The sequence below is a fragment of the Anthonomus grandis genome, chromosome 1 (genome assembly GCF_022605725.1).
Source record: "Anthonomus grandis grandis chromosome 1, icAntGran1.3, whole genome shotgun sequence".
In the NCBI taxonomy this organism is placed as follows: Eukaryota; Metazoa; Arthropoda; class Insecta; order Coleoptera; family Curculionidae; genus Anthonomus; species Anthonomus grandis.
The window spans coordinates 36,675,337-36,701,635 of NC_065546.1; the positions used below are offsets into that span (position 1 = coordinate 36,675,337).

At 33.3% G+C, this 26,299-nt stretch overlaps 1 protein-coding gene across 2 annotated transcripts in view; it reads right to left on the minus strand.

Moving 5' to 3' along the window:
- LOC126738206 (ankyrin repeat and fibronectin type-III domain-containing protein 1) overlaps positions 1–26,299 on the minus strand; it is a 495,291-nt gene that overhangs the window by 194,841 nt on the left and 274,151 nt on the right. For both annotated transcript variants that reach the window (XM_050443423.1, XM_050443433.1), the window contains exon 6: positions 14,282–14,490. In XM_050443423.1, coding sequence (XP_050299380.1) covers positions 14,282–14,490 — 209 coding nt within the window. The remainder of the gene's footprint in view (positions 1–14,281; positions 14,491–26,299) is intronic.

Consider the following 26,299-nt stretch of genomic DNA (forward strand, 5'->3'; position numbering starts at 1 on the left):
TAAAGGTTTTTTTGGGCTTGTGATGCGATAAATTCCTATCCTCTAAAGGGTTAGCTATATATCGGAAAACCACCAGGTGGTGAACGTCAGGCAAATACTGGTGAGAGAACAGTATTGGACTTAGTTGCACATTATAAGGGATCAGGAAGAAATATCACAACAGACAATTTTTTACAAGTTTGCAACTTACTCGTACTTTAAATTGATGGAATATGACTTTAGTAGGAACAGTTAGAAAAAATAAAACATTTTTGCCTTCCAATATGCAAGCACAAAAAGATAGAGCCATAAATTCAACCATTTTTGCATTCAACAAAGATGCTACATTGTGCTCTTATGCCAAAAAAAATCATGCAGTGATTTTTTTATCAACTATGCACACAACAGGCGAAGTAGATAATACTTCTATTGCAAAGCCTGAAATTAACAGATATTATAACAAAACTAAAGGCGGTGTTGACCCTATGGACCAAATGCTATGTGAATATACTGTCAAACGTAGAACAAATCGCTGGCCATTAGCATTTTTTTTCCAACATAATTGACGTTGCTAGTTTAGCTTCTTATTGTATATACAAGGAACCTAATCCTTTTTCCAAAGCTACTGATCAACGTCGGCGATTTTTAAAAGATCTTGGTAATAAGCTGGGTTTGTCAAGTATCCAAATAAGATCCTGAATTCCAAAAGTTGATGGTAATCATTTTACTCGTCAGGCTATAGAAATGGTACTTCACCGACGAATAGATAATCCGGTTAGAGAACACGCAGTTTGTGAACGAGATGCATTTGGGCGTGTAAAGGTGGTTGGTAGTTGCCAAATATGCCGAGAGCGAACCCATAAACAGAGAAAAACTCGTAAAGCCTGTAAATCGTGCTCCAAACCAGTTTGTAATGAGCATTCAGTGGCTCAAACTATTTGTCAAAACTGTAATTCATAAGTAATGTTATTTAGTGTTTTTAAGTGTTTGTTTGCTATGTTGCGTTAATTTGTACCTCTGTAATTTTCTATGACTTCTTATTACTGTATATATAATAAAACATATGAATTTAACTCTTAAAAATTTTATTAGTGTTATAAACATATTATAGGTACCCGGGTAACCATCCAGCCAACTATGGGTGAAAATTTTTTACACCTTATGTACTTTGAAAAGAAATAAAAAATAATTTCAAATTTTAACAATAACTTAAAAAAACCAAATTAAGAAATGTCACAAAAGTACAAGCTTCATCGAAGGTGAGTTAAAAAGATATTCATATCTGAAAACTGAAAAGGTACCCGAGTACCTTTCCAGTCACATAAGGGTTAAAAATACCTGTGCGTAACCAGAGATCTCGAGTCACTACGTCCTTCAATTATTACAACTTTTTCTTTCAGTACAATTTTCAGAAAAATTCCTTAAGTTGATATATTAAAAATGATAAAATGTATACTACAAACGCTTTGTACGTTGCCGCAAGTCTTGTACCATCATACAATTCTTTATGTTTTTCATGCACCCCAGTTATTTTTAAACTCTTATGTAGGGCTATACTGAATACGATTTATCGATAAAAAATATATTCGCAAAATAATAAATCCTTGGATTCTCAAAAAACAAGAAAATCAGGCATAAAAAATAGCTCTTCTATATAATAAAAGAGCGTATCATGAAAAATAATGGCCGAATAAATTTTAAAGGGAGTTCGATCGAGCTTGAAGCTCCATATGCTCTAACGAATTCAATCAGTTTGGTGAAAACTGTATTTCAAATGCTTCATTATGAAACAAGAAGTTATATGTAATAAAAAATAAACTTTTTCCTTTTAAATAAAATTAGATCGTACTTTGTCCACCCATGCAATGTTAAATGAGCGCAATAAATTATGATAAAGCAGATTTTAATCACATGCGCTTCAGTTTTTTTGCAGTATAGTCCAGGAAAAGTGAGTTTTATTAGATATTTTTGGAAACATTGTTATTTTTTATAACTTAAAATATCATAAAGTGTATTTATAAAATATAAAAATACAAATTCACATAATCACGCAAAAATTACCTACATAAATAAAATACAATAATAAATACCAAAAAAACATTTTACTCGTCACTTCAGTTTTGTTTTAGTTTAGTTAGTGTTATTGTCTTAAACTAATTACGACTATCCGAATCAACAGCAGTATAAGAAGCCAACAGGTTAAAATATACAGAAAATTTATAAATGGAAGAATTCTTAAATTCTTATAAAGATTGTGGAGAAACCAGATAAAATGCTTTTGGATGGCAAGCGTTTATTCGGTTTAAAACAAAAGGACTATCTATGAATCTCAAGACAATATATTTTGTTTTTAGTATTTTAAAAAGAGTACACAAAAATATTTGAATTTTTTTTACGCATTTATTAAGAACTTTTAATAGAGACAGTCTACCAAAAATTTCTAATAAATGATCATTATCACAGCCTCTATAGAGATATACCAAATTTGCTGAAATACATGCACTTCAAAGACTTTTTTTAAACGCCTTTCTACAGTCACTGCCATCCAGATACTGTACCGAAGAGACCCATATTCCAAGATAGGCAAAACTACTTATTACAGAACCTACTCGAATAAATTTTGCTGCAAATAGTTTTAGCCTCATTGATGTTATTTTACCAAACCAATCATCAATCATAAAAAAATCAGGTTCAGTAAGTATTTCGCCAGACATTTCAGACCACAATATGGTATATACTGTTTTGGATTTTGCCAAGGGACGTGATACTGTTAAATACATCCAGTATAGAAATTATAATAATATAAATCGCGATCAGTTTAACTTAGACGCAGAACAGCTACCATGGGATAATATATATTATACACAAGATACAGATAAAAAGATTGACATATTTAATAGCAATATATTATTTTTAATAAATAAACATGCTCCGCTATTATCCAAAAAGGTAAAAGAAAAACCGTTTACGCCGTGGATTACAAATAATATTAAATTTCTTATGAAAGAAAGAGATAAGGCTCATCGTAGATATTTGAAACAAAAAACTGAAGCACACCTCCAGTACTATAGGCAATTAAGGAATTTCACTAAGCATGCTGTTGCGAGGGAAAAAATCACCTATTTCAACACAATGTCACAAAAGCATGGAAGAGAATTTTGGAAGGCTGCAAGAAAATTAAACATTGGCTGTAAGAGGAATTCTGGCTTACCAGAAAAGTTTTTAAATACAACTGCTCTTAGGAACTATTTTTCAGGTTTAAATACTACAGCTGATACAACTTCAAATGAAAAACTTAATTTTTATAAAGCTAATAGGTATTTTAACACAAGGTCTTACCTAAATTTTACACAATTGGATGAGCCAAAATTAATTAAAATCATTAAAACAATACACTGTAATGCAATAGGTGAAGACTCCATAGGCTTAAAAGATCTAGAAATGTGCCTACCATATCTTACAAAACCATTATTAAATATTTTAAATAACTGCTTGTTACAAAATTTTTATCCTACAATTTGGAAAAAAGCTATTTTGAAACTTCTTGCAAAGGTAGCTGATCCAAAAGGGTTTAAAGACCTCAGACCCATTAGTATACTGCCTCTGGTTTCTAAAATTTTAGAAAGGTTTGTGCACCAACAAATATGCAGCTTTATTGATTTTTACAATATCATCCCGGACTGCCAATCGGGTTTTAGAAAGAACTTTAGCACTACCACGAGTCTAGTATACCTTCTTAATAACTGTAGGATAAATGAGGAAAAAAAGGAAATAACATGTCTTGGATTATTGGATTTTAGTAGAGCTTTCGATACTTTAAACCACGAAATGTTTTTAGCAAAGCTTTATTATTTTGGTTTTTCGAATAACGCGATTGATTTCTTTAAGTCATATCTTAATAATAGAGCGAATTGCGTAGTAATCAACAAGGCTTCTACAACTGAAAAATCAAATTATCCTGTATCGACCGGTGTTCCCCAGGGTTCTATTTTGGGGCCGTTGCTTTTTTCATTGTATGTTGCACATATGAAATCCTGCATAAAGTACTCAATGTTACAACAATATGCTGACGATTCCCAGCTGTATACTTCATTTTCACAACTCTACCCATAATAGAAAAACAATTTAATAAGGATTTAGAAAATATAGATAACTTCCTGCGACCATAATTTGAAATTAAATTCGTCTAAATCATGTATAATTTTTCTGGGTGGTGGAAAGAACGCCCTTAATGCAGCAACAACTTTAAATGCAAAAATTCGTAATGAGCAGCTACCAGTAGTACGAGAGGTCAAAAACTTAGGAGTATACATTGATAGCGGTATTTAATTTCAAACACATATAAAGAATAAGCTCAAAATTGCATACATGCGCTTAAGAAAACTTTACGACTTAAAAAATCATTTACCTCCTAAAACTAAATTTTTTTTATATTATTTAACACACTTGTTTCATCCTTATTTGATTATTGTGATGTGGTATATTCGGATTCATTGACTGAAGACTCCGCTTACTCAATACAAAAACTTCAGAATTGTTGTATGCGTTTTTCCTACAAAATTCCATTTAGAAGTCACATCCTTATTTAAACAATAACTTAATTCTAAATATGAAAAATCGTAGAAAATATCACATGTATTCCTTCGTGTATAAAGTTATAAAAATTAGGGAGCCATTATATTCAGCTAACAATTTTACAAATTTTCTTCATGAGCATAACACTAGATTTATAAATTTATTTAGAATACCACAACATAGAATAGCAAATTTTCAAAAATCTTTTATTTTTGTCGCCTCTCAACTTTGGAATAGACTTCCGGCTAATTGGAAAAGTTTTCCGTTTACTGCATATAAAAAATATATTCGTAATAAACTGCTTGATTCTCAAAAAAACAATACTTAATCTACAATAAAAATTAAAAGAGCTGAGCCGCTCGATCTTCTATTGCTGTCTACTTATTATTGTTATAAATATTAATTAATTTACCTTTCCTGCATATCCAGAACCCCCGCCTGCTTCGCCTTACTTAAATACTTAAATATGATACTCAACACGTGCATGTCTCGATTAATTAAGAAAATCTTTTTTTTTACTTTTTACTTTTAAGGTTTTTGAAGGGCTATGCCACACAGGTTCTATCTTATGATGAACCTGTGTAAACGGTTCTCTATAATCGAGGCATGGTCCTATTTATCATGTATTTGGTAGGTTGTACAACATATGTATATTATTATGCTACAATTTTGTATATGATTATTTATTTACCTTCATGATAAATAAATTTGTTTTGAATTTGAATTTGAATTTGAAAACTAAACTTTCAATGAACTTACCTCCACACTTAACTCCTTGGTGGTTTAAGTAATTAAATGTATTTAGAAAATTAAATAGTGGGGTCAAAACATATTCCCAGATCCTTCTGCTGTAGTTCTCTAGGTTGTTCACCATTTAAGGTAATAAATAATAAATAAAAATTATGAAATTACCATTTAGGATGAATGGCACTTACTGGCATTTAATCTGAAGCTATTTAATTTGCACTACCTCGCGACATCACAAAATCATTATCTGATTAAATCATAAGAAAACATTTGAAAACGTCTTCAAATAATAATCCCTTTGCATTTTTAATAATGCAAACCAAACAATTGGTAGCAGCCAAAAATAAGAGTGGTCCAAGATTGGAACCCTGCGGAACATCAGAAGTACTTTTAAAGGCACATGACTTAGAACCTTTAATTTCGATATTTTGGAACCTACAACTGAGATATCACTAAGATATAACATTTATCTGAAAAAGATTTTAAAATTGTACAGTGTCTCACTTCAACAAATGCTTTCTCCATATCTATATAGATTACATCAACGTGAGATATTTCATTGATAGCTTAATGGACATATTGACAGAATGAGGTAAGATGATTTGTAAAAGTTAATTCTTTTGGCAAGAAGTAATGCGACCAGATATTTCAATAAACAGGAGGTCACATATAATCTTTTTTCAAAGACTTTAGAAATAAAGACCATAATAGGAATTGGGCGATAGTTCTTTGAATAATATTAAAAATATATCCTAATGGCTTCAACAAACGATCACGACAACCCTTCAATACATTAGCTCGAATGTCATCTGGAACAATAGCCTTGTTTCCTTTAATTATGTTAAGCTCCTTAAAATTCATCCTCAGAAATTAGCCGATCATAAAAAATAATTACATAGGTTTAAATGGCAGGCAAGGTAAGTCCTTATCATTAATATACGTTGAAAAAGTTCGCGAAACCATCTGCAATTTCTTGAAAACGTAGATACATTTTGCCCTCAAATATCATTTTCTCTATGTGATTTGTTAATTTCCAGATATTTAAGACCCAGATTGCACGTCTCTTAGATAATTGATGTCGGCAGCCTTGATCTTAGTTTTAACAAGTATTGTGGAACGGTATCTTGATCTCCAGTCGAAGGGTCTATTTTTTTTTATTTAAAATAAATTTTATACTTAAGATTAATAAGTTTAAAAGTCTTCTAAGGGACCCCCAAAGAGTGTTTCAAGTTTCAACATGTTTGTCATAACGACACATGATTATGACCTGACAGATCGTAAGTTGACAGGTCGCAGTTACTGTTAAACATGGGACATTACACGGTAGAAGAACGCGTCCTAATTGTCAAAAATTATATTATACAGTGAGAGCCAAAAGTCCGGAATAAAATCATTTAAAATTCAGGGGTATGTTCAAAAAAAAAAACGCTCGTACACGTCGATTTTTATTTTTAACTGCGGGTTTTCTTACTATTATTTTATGTATACAGGATGGTCCAAAAATAAGTTACGACCATCAACTTCAATTTTTGAAATGGAAAATCCAATGGTTATAAAATCCAAACGGTTAGACATAGACAAATGCGGTTTGCACTTTCAATCGAAGCTCTTTTAAAACCATCTGTTGACACTAGCTAGTAAGTGTCAACAGGTACTGAGAAATTTACGGTTGAATTGAATGAAAAAAACATTCAAAATATTAATGTATTTAATCAAAAGTATTGTATAAACGTTGAACAAAAAGAAACTATTCTAATCTAGACCGTATTAAATGTTCAAATTGAGCCCCATTAACTTCTTGACAGTAAGCGAGTCTTGATTCGAATTCTCTCAGAACGTTGCGTATCATTTCTTGAGGTATTCGTTGAATCTCATTTCTTATATTATTTCTCAATTCTTCTAAATTGTTGGGTTTATTTACATACACTCTATGTTTTAAATAACCCCACAAAAAGAAGTCCAAAGGAGTCAAGTCGGGAGACCTAGCAGGCCACTCCAATTGACCCTTTCGCCCAATTCATCGACCCGGAAATACCTCACTTAAATATTGGCGCACGGCTCTGCTGAAGTGTGGCGGTGCGCCATCTTGCTGGAACCAAATTGAAGCTTCTGGAATATTGGGATTATTTGCATTTGGAAACATCAAACATAAAGCGGGAATCAGTTCGTTCCTTAAGAATTCCAAATAACGTTGACCTGTTAAGGTACCTTCGAAGAAAAATGGACCTATGACTCTGTCATTGATAATGCCGGCCCAAACATTCACAGATTGAGGATATTGGGTATGAGCTTCAATCACCCAATTTGGATTGGAGGAAGACCAGTAACGGCAGTTCTGTCTGTTCACTGTACCATTGAGGCAGAAGGTCGACTCGTCACAAAAAATTATTCTACGAGTAAAAAGACGATCGTTATGGCAGACATTCATTATAGTTTCGCAAAACTCTAATCGACGATCTGTATCATCTTCGTTAAGTTCGTGGATTAATTTTAATTTATAGGGATGATATTTTGCCTTTTTCAAAATCCTTCTTAAAGATGTTTTTCCAACATCGTTATCTAGTGCTGCCTGTCTAGTCGGTGTATGAGGATTTTCTTCAATGGACAAAACAAGATTTAACTTCTTCTCCTCGGAAATTGAGGGACGACCCGATCTGGGTCGATCTCTGACGTGACCTAATTCCCTAAATTTTCTTTCTAGTTTGCTAACGGTAGACTGAGATATTGTCTTATCAGGACACTTGGTATTAAACATTTCACAAACCTGGTGTTGGGTCCTAATGCGATCACCACATCCTATCATAATTAGTATTTCTATTCTCTCAGTTTCACTTAACTTATTCATCTTTTCAGGCAATATTAAATTTTACAATAAACAAGGATAAGACTGCTTGATACCTGTCACTTCAAAAAATGATGACAACATCATTGCAACAATGGATGAAAAAACACAAAAAACAAGGTTACCTTTAGAAGCCGGCCCCGGCAGCGCGGTGGGTATATATCTGCCTAGCAATCGTGTGGCCCTGGGTTCGAGTCCCAGACTTGGCATGGTTGTTTGTGATGTCCGATTTAGTTTAAGTACTAAAAAATTATTATATTGAGGTTTTTCGTGACTAAATGTGCACAAGGTCAATAAATTAAACAAAAAAAAAAAAAGGTTACCTTAGTAAGGGTGTTACATTTGCAATTAATAATTGCAAATATAACTTATGTTACTAGTATGTTCAGAAATTCAACCGTAAATTTCTCAGTACCTGTTGACACTAACTAGCTAGTGTCAACAGATGGTTTTAAAAAAGCTTCGATAAAAAGTGCAAATCGCATTTATCTATGTCTAACCGTTTGGATTTTATAACATGTCAAAAGTGCAAATATGCCGATCTTCTACTGTCAATAACTCAAAAACAAATGAAGATAGGTATAGCATATTGTAAATGAAATATGTCTAGAATTTTCTGTTCTTTAAGAATACAGAATAAAAAATAGGTATTTCCATTTCAAAAATTGAAGTTGATGGTCGTAACTTATTTTAGACCACCCTGTATACATAAAATTATAGTAAGAAAATCCGCAGTTAAAAATAAAAATCGACGTGCCCGACTGCATACCTCTGAATTTTAAATCAATTTATTCCGGACTTTTGGCTCTCACTGTATAATATACGATACGAGTTCGTAGAGGTCGATGAATGAGGATGAATGAGATGAATGAGGATGAATGAGATGAATGAGATGAATGAGATGAATGAGATGAATGAGATGAATGAGATGAATGAGATGAATGAGATGAATGAGATGAATGAGATGAATGAGATGAATGAGATGAATGAGATGAATGAGATGAATGAGATGAATGAGATGAGATGAATGAGGATGTATAAACATGAACAGCGATAACTATGAACAGCGAAGAGAATTTACTAATTGGATCCTTGAGCTACCTGCTCATTTTGCAAGCAAAATCTTTTTCAGTAATGAGCCTTATTTTCACCTCGATAGCTTCATTAATAGGCAAAAATGTCACATTCGACGCTTAGAAAATCATCAGAAAGCAATGCATCAACAATCTATCCACAATGTATCCCAATGTATCCACAATCACACCATACAGTGTGCACTGTGGTCTGGAGAAAAAAATTAAGCCGTTGTTCCTAGAAAACGAGGAAGGTACGGTGCTAACAGAAATGATGTTGTCGTGCTATGAAACTATGAAACAGTTTCTTGTGCCTCATTTGGAAGCTATTGATCTTGACATTTGGTTTCACCAGAACGGTGCAACAAGACATGCCGCCCGTGAAACATTGACGATCTTGCACGATCTTGACGAGTTGGCCCCTGGTCGTGTCATTTCCCGATAAGATGACGATAATTGGCCTCCACGCTCATGCCAATAAGCCTGCAACCATCGAATCATTAAAGCCGAAATTATATGCTGTGTCAATAAAATATTACCACTTGCATACAATAACGTTATTGAACATTTCATCAAGTACGCATATACCAGTGAAACCGTGGCGGCCATTTACAAGATACTCTGTTTCATACATAATTCCCAAAAGTATATTTTCTAAATTAATACCATGTTTTATTAAACACAAAAATTTTGAGCTGTTAGTAAAACACCTATATAGAATTCATTTTCAATTCGCCTACGATGATCATTTGTATCGTCAACAGATGGAGTAAACAATCTGTTTTAAATGATCGTTGGTGTTTTCATTAAAAAGAATAGCTAATGTGGAGTATTGCTGCCTTGTCGTCAGTGGAACATTTTGAAGTAATGTGGGTAAGTTTGTTTCTAAGATACGTTTGTATGCTTCGCCATCAGTACCTGAGGTAAAAAACGAACCGGGTTAAGAAAAAACTTTGCTGATGTCTCGCTTGAATAATCGTAGGAGGATTTTCAATATACCACTCATGTATCCTGGGATAGTTAATTATGCCATTTTCAGAATCGCGTAAAAGATAAAAGTTCTGATTTTCTAGCGACAAGTTTAAGTTCAACTCAAAAAACTTATTCTATAATTGTATATGTACATGAATATCCATCTAGAACTTAGGAAAATAAATAACAAAACAGTAATTACTAATAACATTATATTTGACATTAAGCAAGATGGCCGACTTAAGGCTCTTATCAGTAGCAACAACACTAAAACTATTCAAATCAAGCTACAAGTAAACCTTAAAGAGAAAGCAGACACGCACGTTAAGTCATGGAGTTAAATGAAATGCAAAACAAACACAAGTTTAATATAATAACAATTCAGTACAAAGCTTGTTTCAATTTGACAGCAAGTCTGTTAATTATATCACAAAACAGATCAATATCATTATTTTTTTTTCACAGAATTTGCCAAATTACACATTCTAGAAATTAAGATCAATTCTTCTCAAAAATGTTCGTTGGACGGGTTGTACCCTGTCCTTACAGACAGCATTAAATGCGTATTCTAAAACTGATCTGACTAAGACACAGTTCGGCTTTAGGGTTAGGAAAACGAAACCTGATAATCGGAATAGACAAATCCTTAAAATGGAACTTCTTAAAATGGCACATCGAGGCCTTATCCAAAAAATTAAGCTTTGCATGTTTTGCACTTGCACCGGTTTCCCCCGTAAAATTTGGCAACATCTAGATCAATATATTACGCCCTTTTTGAGTCGCATCTCCGAAAAGACCGTACATTCTGGGGTAAATCTTTTTTTTTTACATTCTGCGATTTGAGCGCATTTTTAAACTAGAAAAGAGAGCTGTTCATTACTCACTGAAACTAAGTTGTAGAACTCCCTGTCAAGCATTCTTGAAAAAATATAAAATATAAGCTTTTCTTCTTTATCCATATTTGAATCCATTTGCTTAATTCGCAAACATGTATCAGCAATCTCACAACTACCCACTTAGGAATGGGGAGCATGATCTTTATTTTCCAACCCCACGGTCAGAATTACTTAAACGATTTATACTATATAATGTAAACAAATTCGTATTTATATTTTAAGTTTTCTGTATTGTAATTTTTTGTTTATTTTTTGTATGTTTTTTATTAATTTATTAGCTTTGTCTACAAAATGTGTAAAATTGTTTGACAATAAAGCAGATTATTATTACTAAATTATTATTATCGCTTTACCCTGAGGAACACCTGATGAAATCACAACTTCTAAAGAGATGAAGTCACCAAACTACTCTAACACATCACCATAAATTCCCAACGCCAAAAGTTTCCTAACAAGCAAGTAAAGGTCAACTTTGTCAAATGCTTTGGAGAAATCTCATAAAAAAGCCCTCTTCTGGATAAGGCAATTGCAAAATGGTATACTTGGAGTGTAATCTATAGTGAACAATAAATAGTGATAAAACTGATATCCCTTTAAAATTTGTATGTAATTTGTTTCTTGTGTTAAAGCAATTTGTCTAGTACAAATACCAGGTTCTTTTTCAATACTCTGAAGCACATACTCTACCAAACCATCATCATCTACGATTGATCATCCAATACACACGTCTTTGAAATTCAAATATCCTGTTTCACGCCATCAAGAATGAATTTTCTAAAATAGTTTTTTCCGGGCAGACATTAAAATTTCAAACTTTTTGAAAAAATCAACAGTTTTTCAATTTTTTGAGATCTTATAGTTAAGTATGATTAATGATAATAAAATGTTTATTTTTGTCGTCTGTAATTATTTATTATACATTTTCAGATGATTTATGTCGTAACTGAGAAATGCGCTAGAAACTCAAAAAACGCCAAAATATCAACATGTTTACCATTTCTAGACAAGATAACCAATATCAATCTTAATAAGACAAGGTTTTTCGTCTGTACGACTATATAATACGGTAGACATTACCAAGAGATGGAAACAGTCAGTTTGGATCGGTCTAGGAACTAGAGAGACGTCGTTTACTGTTCCAGTACATGAACAGCCAAATATATCATGATGTTAGTCATAGTCTGTTTGTCCCTCTGTTTAATCGATTTCGAAAAGGCTTTTAAAAAAGTACGCCATGATTGAATGATGTTCGCATAATTGCCAATTTATACTGGCACCAGACAGACGAGGTGAAATTAGAATACTAACTATCGGATGAAATGATCGTCAACCAAGTATGCCATTATCCTTTATTTTCAACTTCTTTTCAGAGGAAATATTCAATGAGACTCTTATTAATGCTACTCAAAGAATTAATAATAACGGAGTCAACGTAAATAATATCAGATACGCGAATAATCAACTTATTGTCACTGATAACCAAGAAGATTCACAATATCCAATGAATAAGATAACCGACACTTATACATAGTTTGACATAAGACTCAATACCACCAAAACAAAATAATTATTAGCAAAGAACCTAACATGCCTTGTCACGATGAAAAGAATTTTAACCACTAATGACTTGAGGCTGAAATTGTAAATGAAGATAGTACGCTATTATGTTTTTCCAATTCCTCTGTACCGCATCGAAGCATGGACACTCACTGACATAATGCTTAAACATCTTCAATCATTTGTGAGGTGGGTGTACCGGGTAATTACTAAAAATCAGTTGAGTAGACAGAATTAGTAACACATAGTCCCAAATGGCATGTCCAAATAGTTAGAAGAATATTTTGGGTATAGCATAAAACACCCGGAGAAATATGAGATCTTGCATCTTATTATAAGGAAAGAAAGCCTAGTGTAACCACCTTTTATTAGATTTCTGTTTTTTAAAAAATTGACTGATGTTGAAAGATGTTGAGTGAACAACAACAACCCAGTATCGAAAATGGCACTACCTAAAAAGCTGATCCTTTAGCATGGCGTACGTGACCAATGACAAAGAACAGACATATAGGAAAATCACTTTAGTCAGAGAGAGGGAGAGAAAAATAACCTGATTCCAGTAAATTACTTAAAAATTTAAAGCAAAGGATAGTTAGCGTCATCTAGGAGTTCTTATTTTTTTACAAGGTCATTAACCCATTTTGCACTAGATGTCGTGATCAGTATTATTTCCATATAATATTAAATTATTATATTATAAAAACAACAAAAAAAAACGCTACACTAGGCAAGGATTTTCCAAGAATAAGGAGAACAACGTATTTAAAAAAAATAATGAAGAAAGATATCTATTAGAAATCTACAGTCTTTTCGGAGCAGCTATAAATAAAACAATAGTTATCAACATAAGAGCCAACATGATGACCAACGATCGTTGAACTAGAAGAAAAAGAAAGTACGACTACGTAAGAAAAATCCCATTTTGGACAATTAACGGTGTAATAAAATAAAAAATCAATTTTTTTCACCTGATAACCCTTCTCACCTTTAAGAATCATTAACGATTTAATAAATTTGCGTTTTTCATCTATAGTAAGCCAACTACCTAAAAAAAATAACTTATACCTATAAAAAATCAGCAATAGAAACCTTTTTGTGAACCCTTATTACAGGATGGATATCAAAAACTAAAATTTGCCTGGACTATAATAAGACATCAATCTAATGCATATAATTAAATGAAATTAGCATTTTGTTATTGCCTGTAATTTGCTTACCGCACTGATGTAAACCGGGAGTGCAACCTTTAATCAACTTATAATAAACGTACTTGTTTTTGAATAATGTTAACATGGAAATTTCTTGATAAAAACTGAGAGAGAAAATTTACAAGGAAATCGCTTTTTATTGGAATATTTTACAATAAATAGGAGACAAAAGTCGGGAACGATAGATAAAGGATTTCTTTGAATCCCATTTTAAATTGGGGGGGATTTGCTGAAATTGAAAATGTCGAATTTGCTTGAAACTGTATAAGAAATCTTTTTTAGTTATGTTGCTCTCATTATTATAACTCAATGCACAGTGAGTTTCCTGGCGAAAATGTTATGATATTTATTTGAGTCATTTTTAAGATACTGCTTTTAGCCCTTTACATAATAACATATCATACATATTTTTTCTTTTTATTTAAAACTTACCATTTGTGGCTCTTTGACCCTTGACTCTTCGTCCAACACTGGGCGAAACTAATGCCAAAGCCTTATCAGGCCGTAATGACGAACGTTTTTCGGTAATCGCCGGGATCGGCAGTGATTCAGATGGCGAAATGGGCATTTCCGACCACACGGCTTCCACCATTGAGTCTATACTCGATGAACGTGGAAGTCTATTGTTCAAAGGGTCTCGCCTGAAAAAATAATTTAATAAATGCTACTTAATCCAATCATTGAGACGTTTTAAAGGACACTCTACGGAAACTACTCGAGCGCCATTAATAATTCAGTAACGACTTTTCAGTGAACTGTCGAGGGGAGAACTTTATCTCTTTTTCGGCTTTTAGTAAAACAATTTATTATAGAGCATGAAATCCTGGAAAGTAATGTGTGTGAGTACCTTGAAAAGAAGGTTTACTATATATATAGGATCGAGCTGACTCTGATTGACCTGTTTCTTTAACTGTAAAAACCGAAATATGTTCGGAATAATATATTTTTCAGGGTACGTCAATAAAGCTTACGGTAAATATAGCGCCTAAACTAGACCAGGTAAAGCAGAAAGTTCTAATGCAAAGTTTCCAAACTAAAAATATTTCTAGACATACAGAGTGGGCCATAAAAAAGTTGTCATATAATATGTATTTCTTTATATATAGAACGCTCTATATATTATTTTACGAAATGATTAGACATTACGAGATCTTTATATTTAAATGACATTTATAAAAAATGCATGCGGCGTTGCCAGGTAATTAATTTTTTTTAACTATGGATTTAATGTAGACCTATGACATTTGTACCACAATTGGTCAACTTAATACCTACTTAAAACTGGTTGTGATGTTTTGTCATTTTTATATTACAATATCCGAATGTACCAAAATGAAATACGCAACCTCTTTAGATGTTTCAATATAACACCCGGTATATTTTAATATTGTTAAATATACCCGTGAAATGCCTTTATTTTTTGTTAAATATATTCTCTTCCATATCTTAACCATTTATTTCTTAAAATATCTAAGTTTTTATATAAGGAAAGCATAAAATTCGATAATCTTATATTTTGGCTATAGAACTTTTTGCTCCACCTGGTATAGTTTAGGCACCCTTTTAGGAATACGCCTTGTTGACGGAAACTGTATAATTATTATAATTTTCACCTTCAGTAATTTTTTGGTTTGTGGATTCTGTTTTTTTTTTTTATTAGTTATATGTTATATGTATAGACATAATGCGGTTATCAAAAAATATAAAATGGATATATGAAAAAGAGATATTAAATGGGCTCCTAGATCTCTAGATGGCCTCAGAATATGGGAAAATAAAAAACTTTTACGTCGTTGATCCATTTTTAACAAAAAAGTAACATTTCTATGGGTTAAGGCTCATACTGGTATATTAAAGGTAATGAGCTGGTAGATTTGTTAGCCAAAAATAGTATTGCCGTCGGCAACAACATACCTGATCTTTCTTGTCTCACTGATAACGCAATAATTAGGAAAAATACAAAGGTTAAGTGGAATAATATTTGGAAAAATATTTGCAAAGAATCTTCAAGAAGTTATTGCAAATTAGTTCTAAAAATACCTTCTGCATACTGGCATATTGAACTAAACGTGGCAAGGCGTTCTAAAACAACTATAATTCGTATGAAATTAGGACATGCTTGCTATTCAGCACACCTTAATAAAATTGAAGTATTACATATATAATACTGTGCACAAATTGTTGTGAAAATATTACAGGTGACCTAAATCACATATTTTTTGAATATAAAAAATATACTCAAGAATTTATGCGTGGAATGTACAGTGGCTCGTCCATTTAATATTTTGGATTTATTGGCACTAGAAAATGCAAAACTATTTAATTCTCTAATTACCTTCCTTAGAAATGTAGGACTTAGTATTTAGTTTCGATTTTTAATTAGATTAATAATGCTAGTTCCAAGTCTCATTCCCTTATGTTTTCCGTGGTCAATATCACTTCTGGTGTATTAAGTCGCCCTGATAGACCCCAGTGGTGTGAAGTGTGTCTCACTGTCTTACATATTTTAGGATAAGATAATGTAGCTAAGAACCGTACTATAAATTCGATATTAAAAATAAAATAACATTAAAAAAAACCATAATTTGCATTACAAGAATATTTTTATATCAATTGTCAAAGTAGTGTAGAAATATGCGATACGTAATAATGGCAAATCAAATAAAATATAAAAATTGTAACTGGCTGCATGGTTAAATGCCACATGCCACAAAAAAATCTCTATATCTGACTTCAAATAACTTTTATTAATGGTGTTACAAGAAGAATAATTACAACAAATTTAAAGGAGTTGCGATAGAAAATTATTAAATGTGCTAATTCTACTCTGGAAAACTTTTATTAAAATGAACTTTTGTTAATTCCATTACCAAAAATGGCTTTTATAATAAGTTAACTTATAGTTTAGCCAAAAAGGTCTGTTTAAGTCTTTTATTTAAGGAATTAATATTTGTTTAATTTATTTTAAGGGGTTTAGTTTAATTTTTGTAATTTTTTGTACTTTTATTGGAGTAGCTATATATTTTATTTAGAATAACGCTTTAGTTTTCAATAGAGAGCATAATAAACATTTTCAGATTATAGTTCTATGTGGTATGTATACTGATATAAGTAAAGTCTGTATCCATAAAAGTATTTTAGAAATACCTAAGCTTTTACGTAATAGTTTGCAAAGTTTTAATGCAAGAAATAGAGTTAGCCTTCGTTACGGTGGATGCTTAATCGTATTGAAAAACACGAAATATTCTATTTTTAGATAAATATATTACCGACGCAAGAGGCGAATAGCAGAATATTTGAAATGCATATGTATGCATTGCTATACAGGGTGTTTCAGAACTATGGGATCAAACTTCTGGGGGTTGTTCAGTGCAACAGAAGAATCCATTTGAGTATAGGAACCTATGTCCAGAAATGCGTCACTATGCCACTATGGCCCTAAGACGCGTTAAAATTTATAAAAAACATTAATTACCTAAATAGGTTCTGCTGCATTTATTTTTACCTTTTGAACATGATACCATAACAACAATTGTTTAAAATCAACGCTTATCAATGTCAATTCTCAATGTCATGTTTAAAAATTTTATAGCTTACAATTTTTAAACATTTAAAATTTTTATAGCTTACAATTTTTAAACATTTATTGCTAATGGAAAACTTTACCAATCAAGAATTGGCGGATATGCATTTGGCATACGGAGCAACAAAGTGCAACGTACGAGTAGCATCGCGGTTGTATCATGAACGTTATCCCGAACGACAGCATCCTGGATACAAAAAGTTTATTGCGGTTCATCGGCGGCTCGCTGAGACAGGCATGCTTAAGACTAAGATGCATGATACTGGTATTGCTCGAACCGTAAGAACGGTCGAATTTGGAGAAGAGGTGCTTCGGCGAGTTGCCGATGAACCATAAAATAGCACACGTGACGTCGCTAAGAATATAAATACGAGAAACGCTTCTGTCTGGCGGGTATACTACACGAGCAATAACTCCATCCTTACCACTTCCAGTGTCTAATCTCATATTAGACATAAAATCGGGATAACTGTACAAATTAGTTCAATAATATTTTTTACCATAATTATTATTTGAACTTGAAAAATAGATCCATCTATATCATACCAAAACCGAACGAGGCCAGGTACGCAGTCCGCAGCAGTCAGCAGTTTTTATCTATGGCATTATAATCATTGTTACTAATTATGTCACATATTGTATATAGTTAAGTTTGGATAAATAGGAGAAAATTACGTTATTAAAGACAGTACTAAACTGACCGCAGTAGTATTCATCTAAATATCCTTAAGGGCTAAAACCCCCTATGAGTTAATCGACTAGAAGTCACATACAAGGGCTTCACAACAGTTAAAGAGTTTGTCAAGAAATTTTCCGGCATTTTTCTCTTCATCCAGAAAGTTCAAGGTATGACTATAGCCGATTATCATCCTAGAGTTCAATTTTGTCGATGGCTTCTGGATCACATCATTGCACAACCAAATTTGTTACAATATGTTTTGTGGACCGATGAAGCATCTTTCACAAGAGACGGTATTTTTAATAGTAAGAATAGCCATGTTTGGGACGAAGAAAATCCTTATGCAATTTTTCCAAGAAAACATCAGAATCGTTGGTCTGTCAACGTATGGGCAGGCTTTGTTGATGATTATTTAATTGGGCCATACCTTCTACCGGAACGGTTAACAGAACCTATTTATCTGCATTTCTTGGAGGAAGTTCTCCCAGAACTCCTTGAAAATGTTCCACTAAACGTTAGACAGCAAATGTGGTTTCAGCATGATGGAGCGCCGGCTCACTTTGCTGTACAAGTACGCGAGTATTTGGCTCAGCGGTTTGGGCACCGTTGGATTGCCAGAGGTGGAGCAGTTTCTTGGCCTCCTAAGTCACCCGATTTAACGTCGCTCGATTTTTTCTTGTGGGGACAAGTAAAGTCTTTAGTCTACGAAACTCCGGTAGAATCAGAGCTAGACTTAATTGGACGAATAACAGCAGAATTTGAAATCATTTAAAACGATGATCAAATTTTTAGTGTAGTCCGCGGAAATCATATACGGCGTTTAAATCGGTGTATTGAGGTTGGAGGAAGACATTTTGAACAATTGTTGTGATGGTATCATATACAAAAGGTAAAAATAAATGCATCAGACCCTATTTAGGTTAATATTTTTTCTAAATTTGAACGCGTCTTAGGGCCGTAGTGGCGTAGTGACACATTTCCGGACATGGGTTCCTATACTCAAATGAATTCTACTGTTGCACTGAACAACCCCTAGAAGTTTGATCCTATAGTTCTGAAACACCCTGTATATCGGCTGCTCCTTTAAGCACCTCTCTATGCATTTTAATAGATTCCCCAAACTGTATATAATATTTTAAATCTTTACTTGACCAACCCACTTTCTTCCTGTTACAAATTAATAAAAGGGTACATGTGCCACTGCAATCCGCTAAAATATTAAATTTTATACAAAAGCCAAAACTAAAACCAAATTAAAAACTAAATAACGGCTCCTCTTATAATGCTTTTTCAGTCGAATTTCTCATCATTTTAATTAACATCCTTTCCTAATAATTGATAAATTACGGAGATATCTTGGAAAAATGCGTTTAAGCAAGCAACTTCATTTTTTGAGTATCAGATTGAAAGTACGCACGCAACCGGATAAAACCGGGTTAATTAATTTGCGGGTAAAAAAGTTATTTAATTTTTTGCCACATTTAGGCATTTTGCTTTCGATTTTAATGGGAAAACTTCGAATGCAGATCCAACCTGATATAAATAAAAATTCTCAGTTTTCTCTATCTGGATGTCAACTTCAGACAAAAGCAAACAAAACGAGGCCGTTTTATACGTTGCAGTTGGGACATATTGAGTTTTCTGAAAAAGGCATTTTTTCTGCCTGGAAGATGTTCTTTTTTTGTATACATGCTACATAAACAACCAGTATTACTGGCGAACGAGCTCGCGCTTTTTGTTTGTTTTCGTGATGGTGTATGGCATTTCAGCACTTATTTTTCTTTAAATAATAATAATAATAAAAATACGTTTATTAGTTACCAAAATAATACATGACGAATTATATTTATTATACGTAACAGGCCATTAATTCAGATTTCCAGGACCATTCAATAAAATAGTGCCTGAATTCTGTTGAAGCTTAGGTATCACCTAGCAAATACTACAGATTACATACATTTAATAATAAATTACATCACATAATCAATATTAAGTCGTAAAGAAGATCTTGATGCAAAAGAAGAAACATCAATACCAGAAGGATAGATAAAGGATCTCTCCTACACTTAGGTATACCCTATAAAGAGACTCAAATGATTCATTCAGGTTGGTGTTAAAGATTATTCAACAAATAAAAAAACACATATCGAATCAGACATCAGAGCTGTATTTGACTTTGAAAATGTCGCTTAATTCTAAGCTTAAAAGTTTGTTCGGAGGATTTGCCAGTTTGCTGGCTAATCTTAAATTTTTTTATATAATGAGCAATCGAATATGAAACATACCTCTTAAATAATTCTTTATTGTGTGACGGGATAGTTAGAAGATCCTTCCGTCTAATTTTAAGTTTATGCACATCCGTACGAAATTCGACTTTTTTAAATAAATATGAAGGTGCTTTAAATTTAAGAATTTTATAAAAAAACAGAGTGTCTGGTCGGCAGTAGATACTTAACCAGTTTGCTTCAGTTAACTTATGAGATAATACTACATATCCTCCTTACACCATAAATAAGCCTTAGACAAAAGTTTTAAAGCTTCTGAATTCCGGCCGCATCAGAATAATCAAGACAGGGGCCAGAGACGGTGTCACAAAAGTTTAATGGTGATAAAACCAACGAATCACAGCAATTTTTTAATTTAAGGGCTTAAAGAGTGCCTAAGAGAAAATATAGACTTTAGAGCAGAATATCCATTTCTTAATTTAAAAGTGACATGTTTTTAAATCTTAGTTTATTATCGATAATAAGCCCTACATTTTTAGCAGATGTTTTAAACGATATAGCATTATTGTTTAAACACAAATTTACATTTTCCAATATATATGCTCGGTGATTATCACTACAGAAAAGAATGGCATTTGATAAGGTAGGGTTAATTTTTAAGAGTAGCTTTTGGACCTCAAGGTACAATATATTTAAATCGTTATTAATACATTGATTAGCATTAACTACCTCAGAACTTTTGAACGTAAAGCTGCGTGTTATCTGCATAGCAATGATGTTTGCAGTGTGTTAGATTATTAGTGATTTGTGATGTATAAAGGGTATATAATAACGGGCCCAAAACGCTACGACCAATGCTAAAGCTGAATTACCAAATCCGATATATTCCAATATACCCAATAATATCATATAGTTTATCATGTCAAAAACCTTTATAAAGTCTATGAGTACCATAACTGTAGCCTGATTATTGTCAAGGCCCTTAAATATATCGTCAGTTACTTGTGACAGAGAAGTGGCACAACTATAACCTCTAGGGAATTCAGATTGATTCTCGGGTAATATATTGTTTTGGTTTAAATATTCCAATATTTGGCTTTCCATATTATTCTTTAGTACCTTTGAGAATATTGGAAGAATGGATATAGAACGAATTTGATTAAATTCCGTTGATTTTTTTTTAGCGATTGAGAAAAGCTAGTTTTTACCTCTGGACGTGTTAATAAATTATAAAACGGGGTTCTTGTAGGGTACGACCAAAAATTTGAGAAAAAACAATCCGGAAGATTAACGACTTAACGTGTTCAAGCAGGATTAATTCAAGAGTTAAATTTGGCCAAAGTTTCTTTATTGATTTGATCTGGATTTATTACTTTAAAATGAATTTTTCTTTGATTATTTTACACAGCGATTAGGGTCATGTTTTCAATAAATTGCTGGTAACTAGGGAACCCTGGCAACATAGCTTAATATTAGATTTTGTTGTTAAAAGCGCTTATTAAAGCTAATTATTTTCATTAAACGAAACAGTTTCCCTGCATCATGACCATACCTGAAGGCAACATTTTCTCATTAAACATTAATAATCTTGCTAAAAAAGCCATATTCCTTCTGCATCTGTAACTATTATGGTATGTTCCATATGAAATAAAGATTAGTTTGCCGGGAGAAGTGCTTAAAAGAAATGTATTCTTTTTATAATATTTTTCCTTCCAGGAAAATCCAAAATCTTTACCCGGTTCCAACATAAAAAAACTTCGAATTTCTATTAAGTCCTTGACAGAGATTTTCTATCTTGTCAAATCATCTACAAAAAACCCATCTCTTTGTTTTCACATATTAATAAAAGGGTAGATATGCCCTCGTAAATCAATAAATTTTATACAAAACCAGATTACACAATAAATTAAAATCCAAATAACCACTCCTCTAATAATACTTCTTCATTTATATTTCCTATTTTTAATTATTATTTTTAATTTTTTAGGTGATTGGTTAGGACAATATGTAAAAACAAACGCGTTTAAACAAGCAAATTCATTTTTAGGGGGCTTCAGATTAAGAGTTGACAGTCATTTAATCAATTTGCCAAATGAAAATTGTCAGTTTTCTGATTTTTTTTTCTGAAAACCAGAACGACTTATGCAGTGCGGTTGGGACATATTGAGTTACCTGAAAAAGTAATTTCTCTTGCTTGGCAGAAAAAATTCTTTTTTTTGTGTACATGCTTTAGACGCAACCGGTTTTATAGCCTTTATTACCCACGAGTTTTTATAAAAATCTCCTTCTCCTTTTAGCTAGGAAAATGGCAACTTGACGCCAAATTACACTCAAGTTTTACTTGAAATGGCGAACGAGCTCGAGATTTCTTTTTTATTTTCGTGGTGTTGTATGGTTTTTGAATGAGAGCACTTGTTTTTTTTCAAACAGCGGTTGAGAAAACCTGGTTTTAACCTCTGGATGGAGTAATAAATTATTAAACGAGGAAAAAGAGGCGATCGGTTAATTGCCTGTGACCAAAAAGTATTCCGGGTTTATGTGGGGCACGACCGAAAATTTCCGGCAAAACTATTCGGGAAGATTGACGACCTCACTGGTTCAAGCGGGACTCATTCAAAAGTAAATTTTGGTCAATGTTTCTTTAATGATGTGATGTCGATTTTATTACTTTGTAGTGAATATCTGGAATTGATTAGTTTACACAGCGATTAGGGTCAGAAATTATCAATAAATAGCCCGCAATAAGGAACCATATCGCAGCATGGATTAATATTGGATTTGTCTATTAAAAAAGGCTATACAAGCTCATTATTTTTATTCAGCAAAGCAGGTTATCTTTATTATAATGAAACAATTAGGCAAAAGATTCTCTTAAAACACCGAAAATGTTAAAAGAGCTACAAACCGCAAATTTTCTTCTGCGGCTGTAACTATGATAGGACTATGATTTTTCTTAATAGACTCGGATGAAATAATATCTCCTGATATTTTCTTTCGAGCTCTTTTTATAGCTTTAGTTACGATGGGTATGGGGGCAACTTCATCCAAAGGTTTCCCGGGAGTAATTGTTTTAACAGCTAATAATTTGTCAAGAGTGGTTTGTTGATTTTGTACCCCTGAGGTACTTGGTTGGGAAGATTCAGGCCTTGCTTGCACTGTTTCATTTGGTATGGCTAAGGGATTGTAAGAGAGAATCACTGTTGATTTAAACGCAGAAATTGCGTTTTGCACCGTGGATGACCTTCCCAAGCGTCACCCAATAGCTTTTCAAATTGCAACCTATTTAGAGGTCTGCTTGGGTTATTTCTCAACATATTTCTACATGCCTCATAAGAATTCCCTTTCAGCGACTTAAAAAAAGCTCGACCCAAAGGTTGTAAATAATGAGTCGTATGCGCGGGTAAGCAAAATAAAATTATGTCGTTTTCTTCGGCCAAGCCTGATAAATCTAGGTTGGTGATATGAGAAGTATGACCGTCTTGTATCAATAATACTTTCCTATGAGGTTTTCTTGGTATAAATTAATTTTTTAATCAATCGATAAATATAAAAGTACCTAGAAGTTAATTAGGCTTTTAATAATTTACGTATATTTTAAGTATAATTTACCTTAATTTTTATTAAATCTGTTTGAAATTCCCATTCTGTTGGCCAAATTATATGCCATAATCCTTACTTCGATTCTTGTGGGTGCAAAACCAGACTTTTGTAGTTTTTTTATATGATCTACTAATTTTTTGAACCCAATGAAGCATCAGGTCCCAGGCGGTTGCTTTTTTCTAGGTTATTTGATTTTAACCGTCTTTTAAAGGATGTTTTAGGTAGTTCATATGCTTTAACGGCCTCATTTACGCTCATTTCCTCGATTCTATATGCATTTACTGCATCGTTTACATTAAGAGCTCCAATTTCCTCGTTCAGGAACTTTTGTTTTATATATGTACTTATTAGTTAAAATAGTTACACACCTTTCCACACCCCGCCAAATCCTACAAGTTTCACAAGGTTTACCCCTTTCACCAGTCCTGTCCTCTTAACATGTACATGTCCGACTTATCCACACCATAGTCGACACAGATCTACACAAAAAAGTTGGCTGAGCTTATGCATTCAACGCTACCTCGACCAGATAATTTCCTTTCCTTTAGTTATCCTCGAACAACGCCTTACCTGGGCACAATACGGTAAACAACAAGAAGCGAAGATAAGCGAGCACTTCGCCAACTCATCTATCACTGAATCCTGACTTATGCCTGCTCTTCCCGGATATATAGAAATAATAGATACTTTGGACAAGTTACGGCTGTTAAAAACAGTAGATCCTTTTATTACGGGAACACATTTGTTCATCAAAAATATCACTCTGTACAGGGAAATAGAGACAGAAATACTGACAAACCTTCCTAAAGAGAATAACAGACGACAATTCACTTAAAACAAACCCACACACGATAGGAACGAGTCACTAAAAGCCAAAAAAATGGCTCAACATGGCGAGGCCAGTCATAAAAAAGACTTGTTTTAGCAGATACAGCTCAAAGAAAGAGGAGGAACTGTGCTTTTAACCCAAAGAGGCAAAGCCAAAACTGAATTTGGAGGTATCACATTTCAAAGGCTAAATTAATTTTTAGTGGTTCACTAGGCAATAATGAAGAAGTTGACAGGACTAACCAAGAAGGTGAGGGAAAAACTAAAAAGCGCGATAACTCTTCTTCTTCTCTTCTTAGTCATATCTTCATTCCTGAAGAGTTGTGACGTCATGTCTAGGAACACTGATGGGTCGATTATCTCCACTGTTGTCGGTCTTCTGCTACTCTTATATTTGTCTGCAACGCTTGCCCTGTAATTTCTTTAATTTGGTCTATCCACCGTGATGGGGATCTTCCCCTTGATCTTTTACCTGCTAGTTTGCCCTGCACGATAAGTTTTTCTAGATTTTCTTGGTCTCTACTGGTGATGTGTCCGAAGTAACCCAGAATGCGGCGTCGGCAGCTGGAGGACAATCGATTGGTGATTCCTAATTCGTTTAATATCGACACATTGGTTCGGTGTGCAGTCCAGGGTATGCGAAGCATCCTCCGCCAGCACCACATTTCAAAACATATTTTTTTTTTTAAATTTTCAAAACCTGGTAAACACTAGGGTGTTTACCAGGGCTCTTTTCGTGTTTCTGGTTATGGATCTGTCTTTCCATATCTTGGATAAGTTTGACATTGCTGTCGTCGCTAATGCTATCCGCCTTCTTATTTCTGTTTCACACCCTCCCTTGCTGTTTATTAGGGACCCTAAGTAGATGAATTCATCTACTACTTCAATTCTATTTTTCAGATTTCTTAACTGTATGGTGTTACTCCTGTCAATGACCATTAACTTGGTCTTGTCTAGATTTATTTCGAGGCCTAGAGCTCGGCTATCATTAGCGACCTGATCAATAAGTGTAACCATCTCATCTTCATCTCTTGTTATTAGGGTAGTGTCGTCCGCGTATCTGAGATTACATATCTTTCTACCATTGATTGACACACCTCCTTCAAAATTTTCCAGGGCTTGTCTCATTATGAATTCACCGTAGGCATTGAAAAATCTCGGTGATAGGATACATCCTTGACGGACGCCTCTATGTACTTTGAAAATGTTTGATTTTTTATTGACGAGACCAACTATGGCATTGTTATTTTCATATAAGTTGGTTATTAGAGATATGAAATGCGGAGGGACTCCCATTTCTTTCAATACGTTCCAGAGACTACTCCATCAAACACAGTCGAAAGCCTTTTTGTAATCTATAAAGCACAAGAGCATGGGGGTATTGAACTCCCCGGCTTTCTCGATTAATTGGCGGATGTTGAATATTTGGTCCCTAGTCCCTCTTCCCTTAACGAAGCCTGCTTGTTCTGGAGGGATTTGACTCTCTAAGTAGTTTTGCAATCGTCTATCTATTATTTCAAGCAGGATTTTGCTGG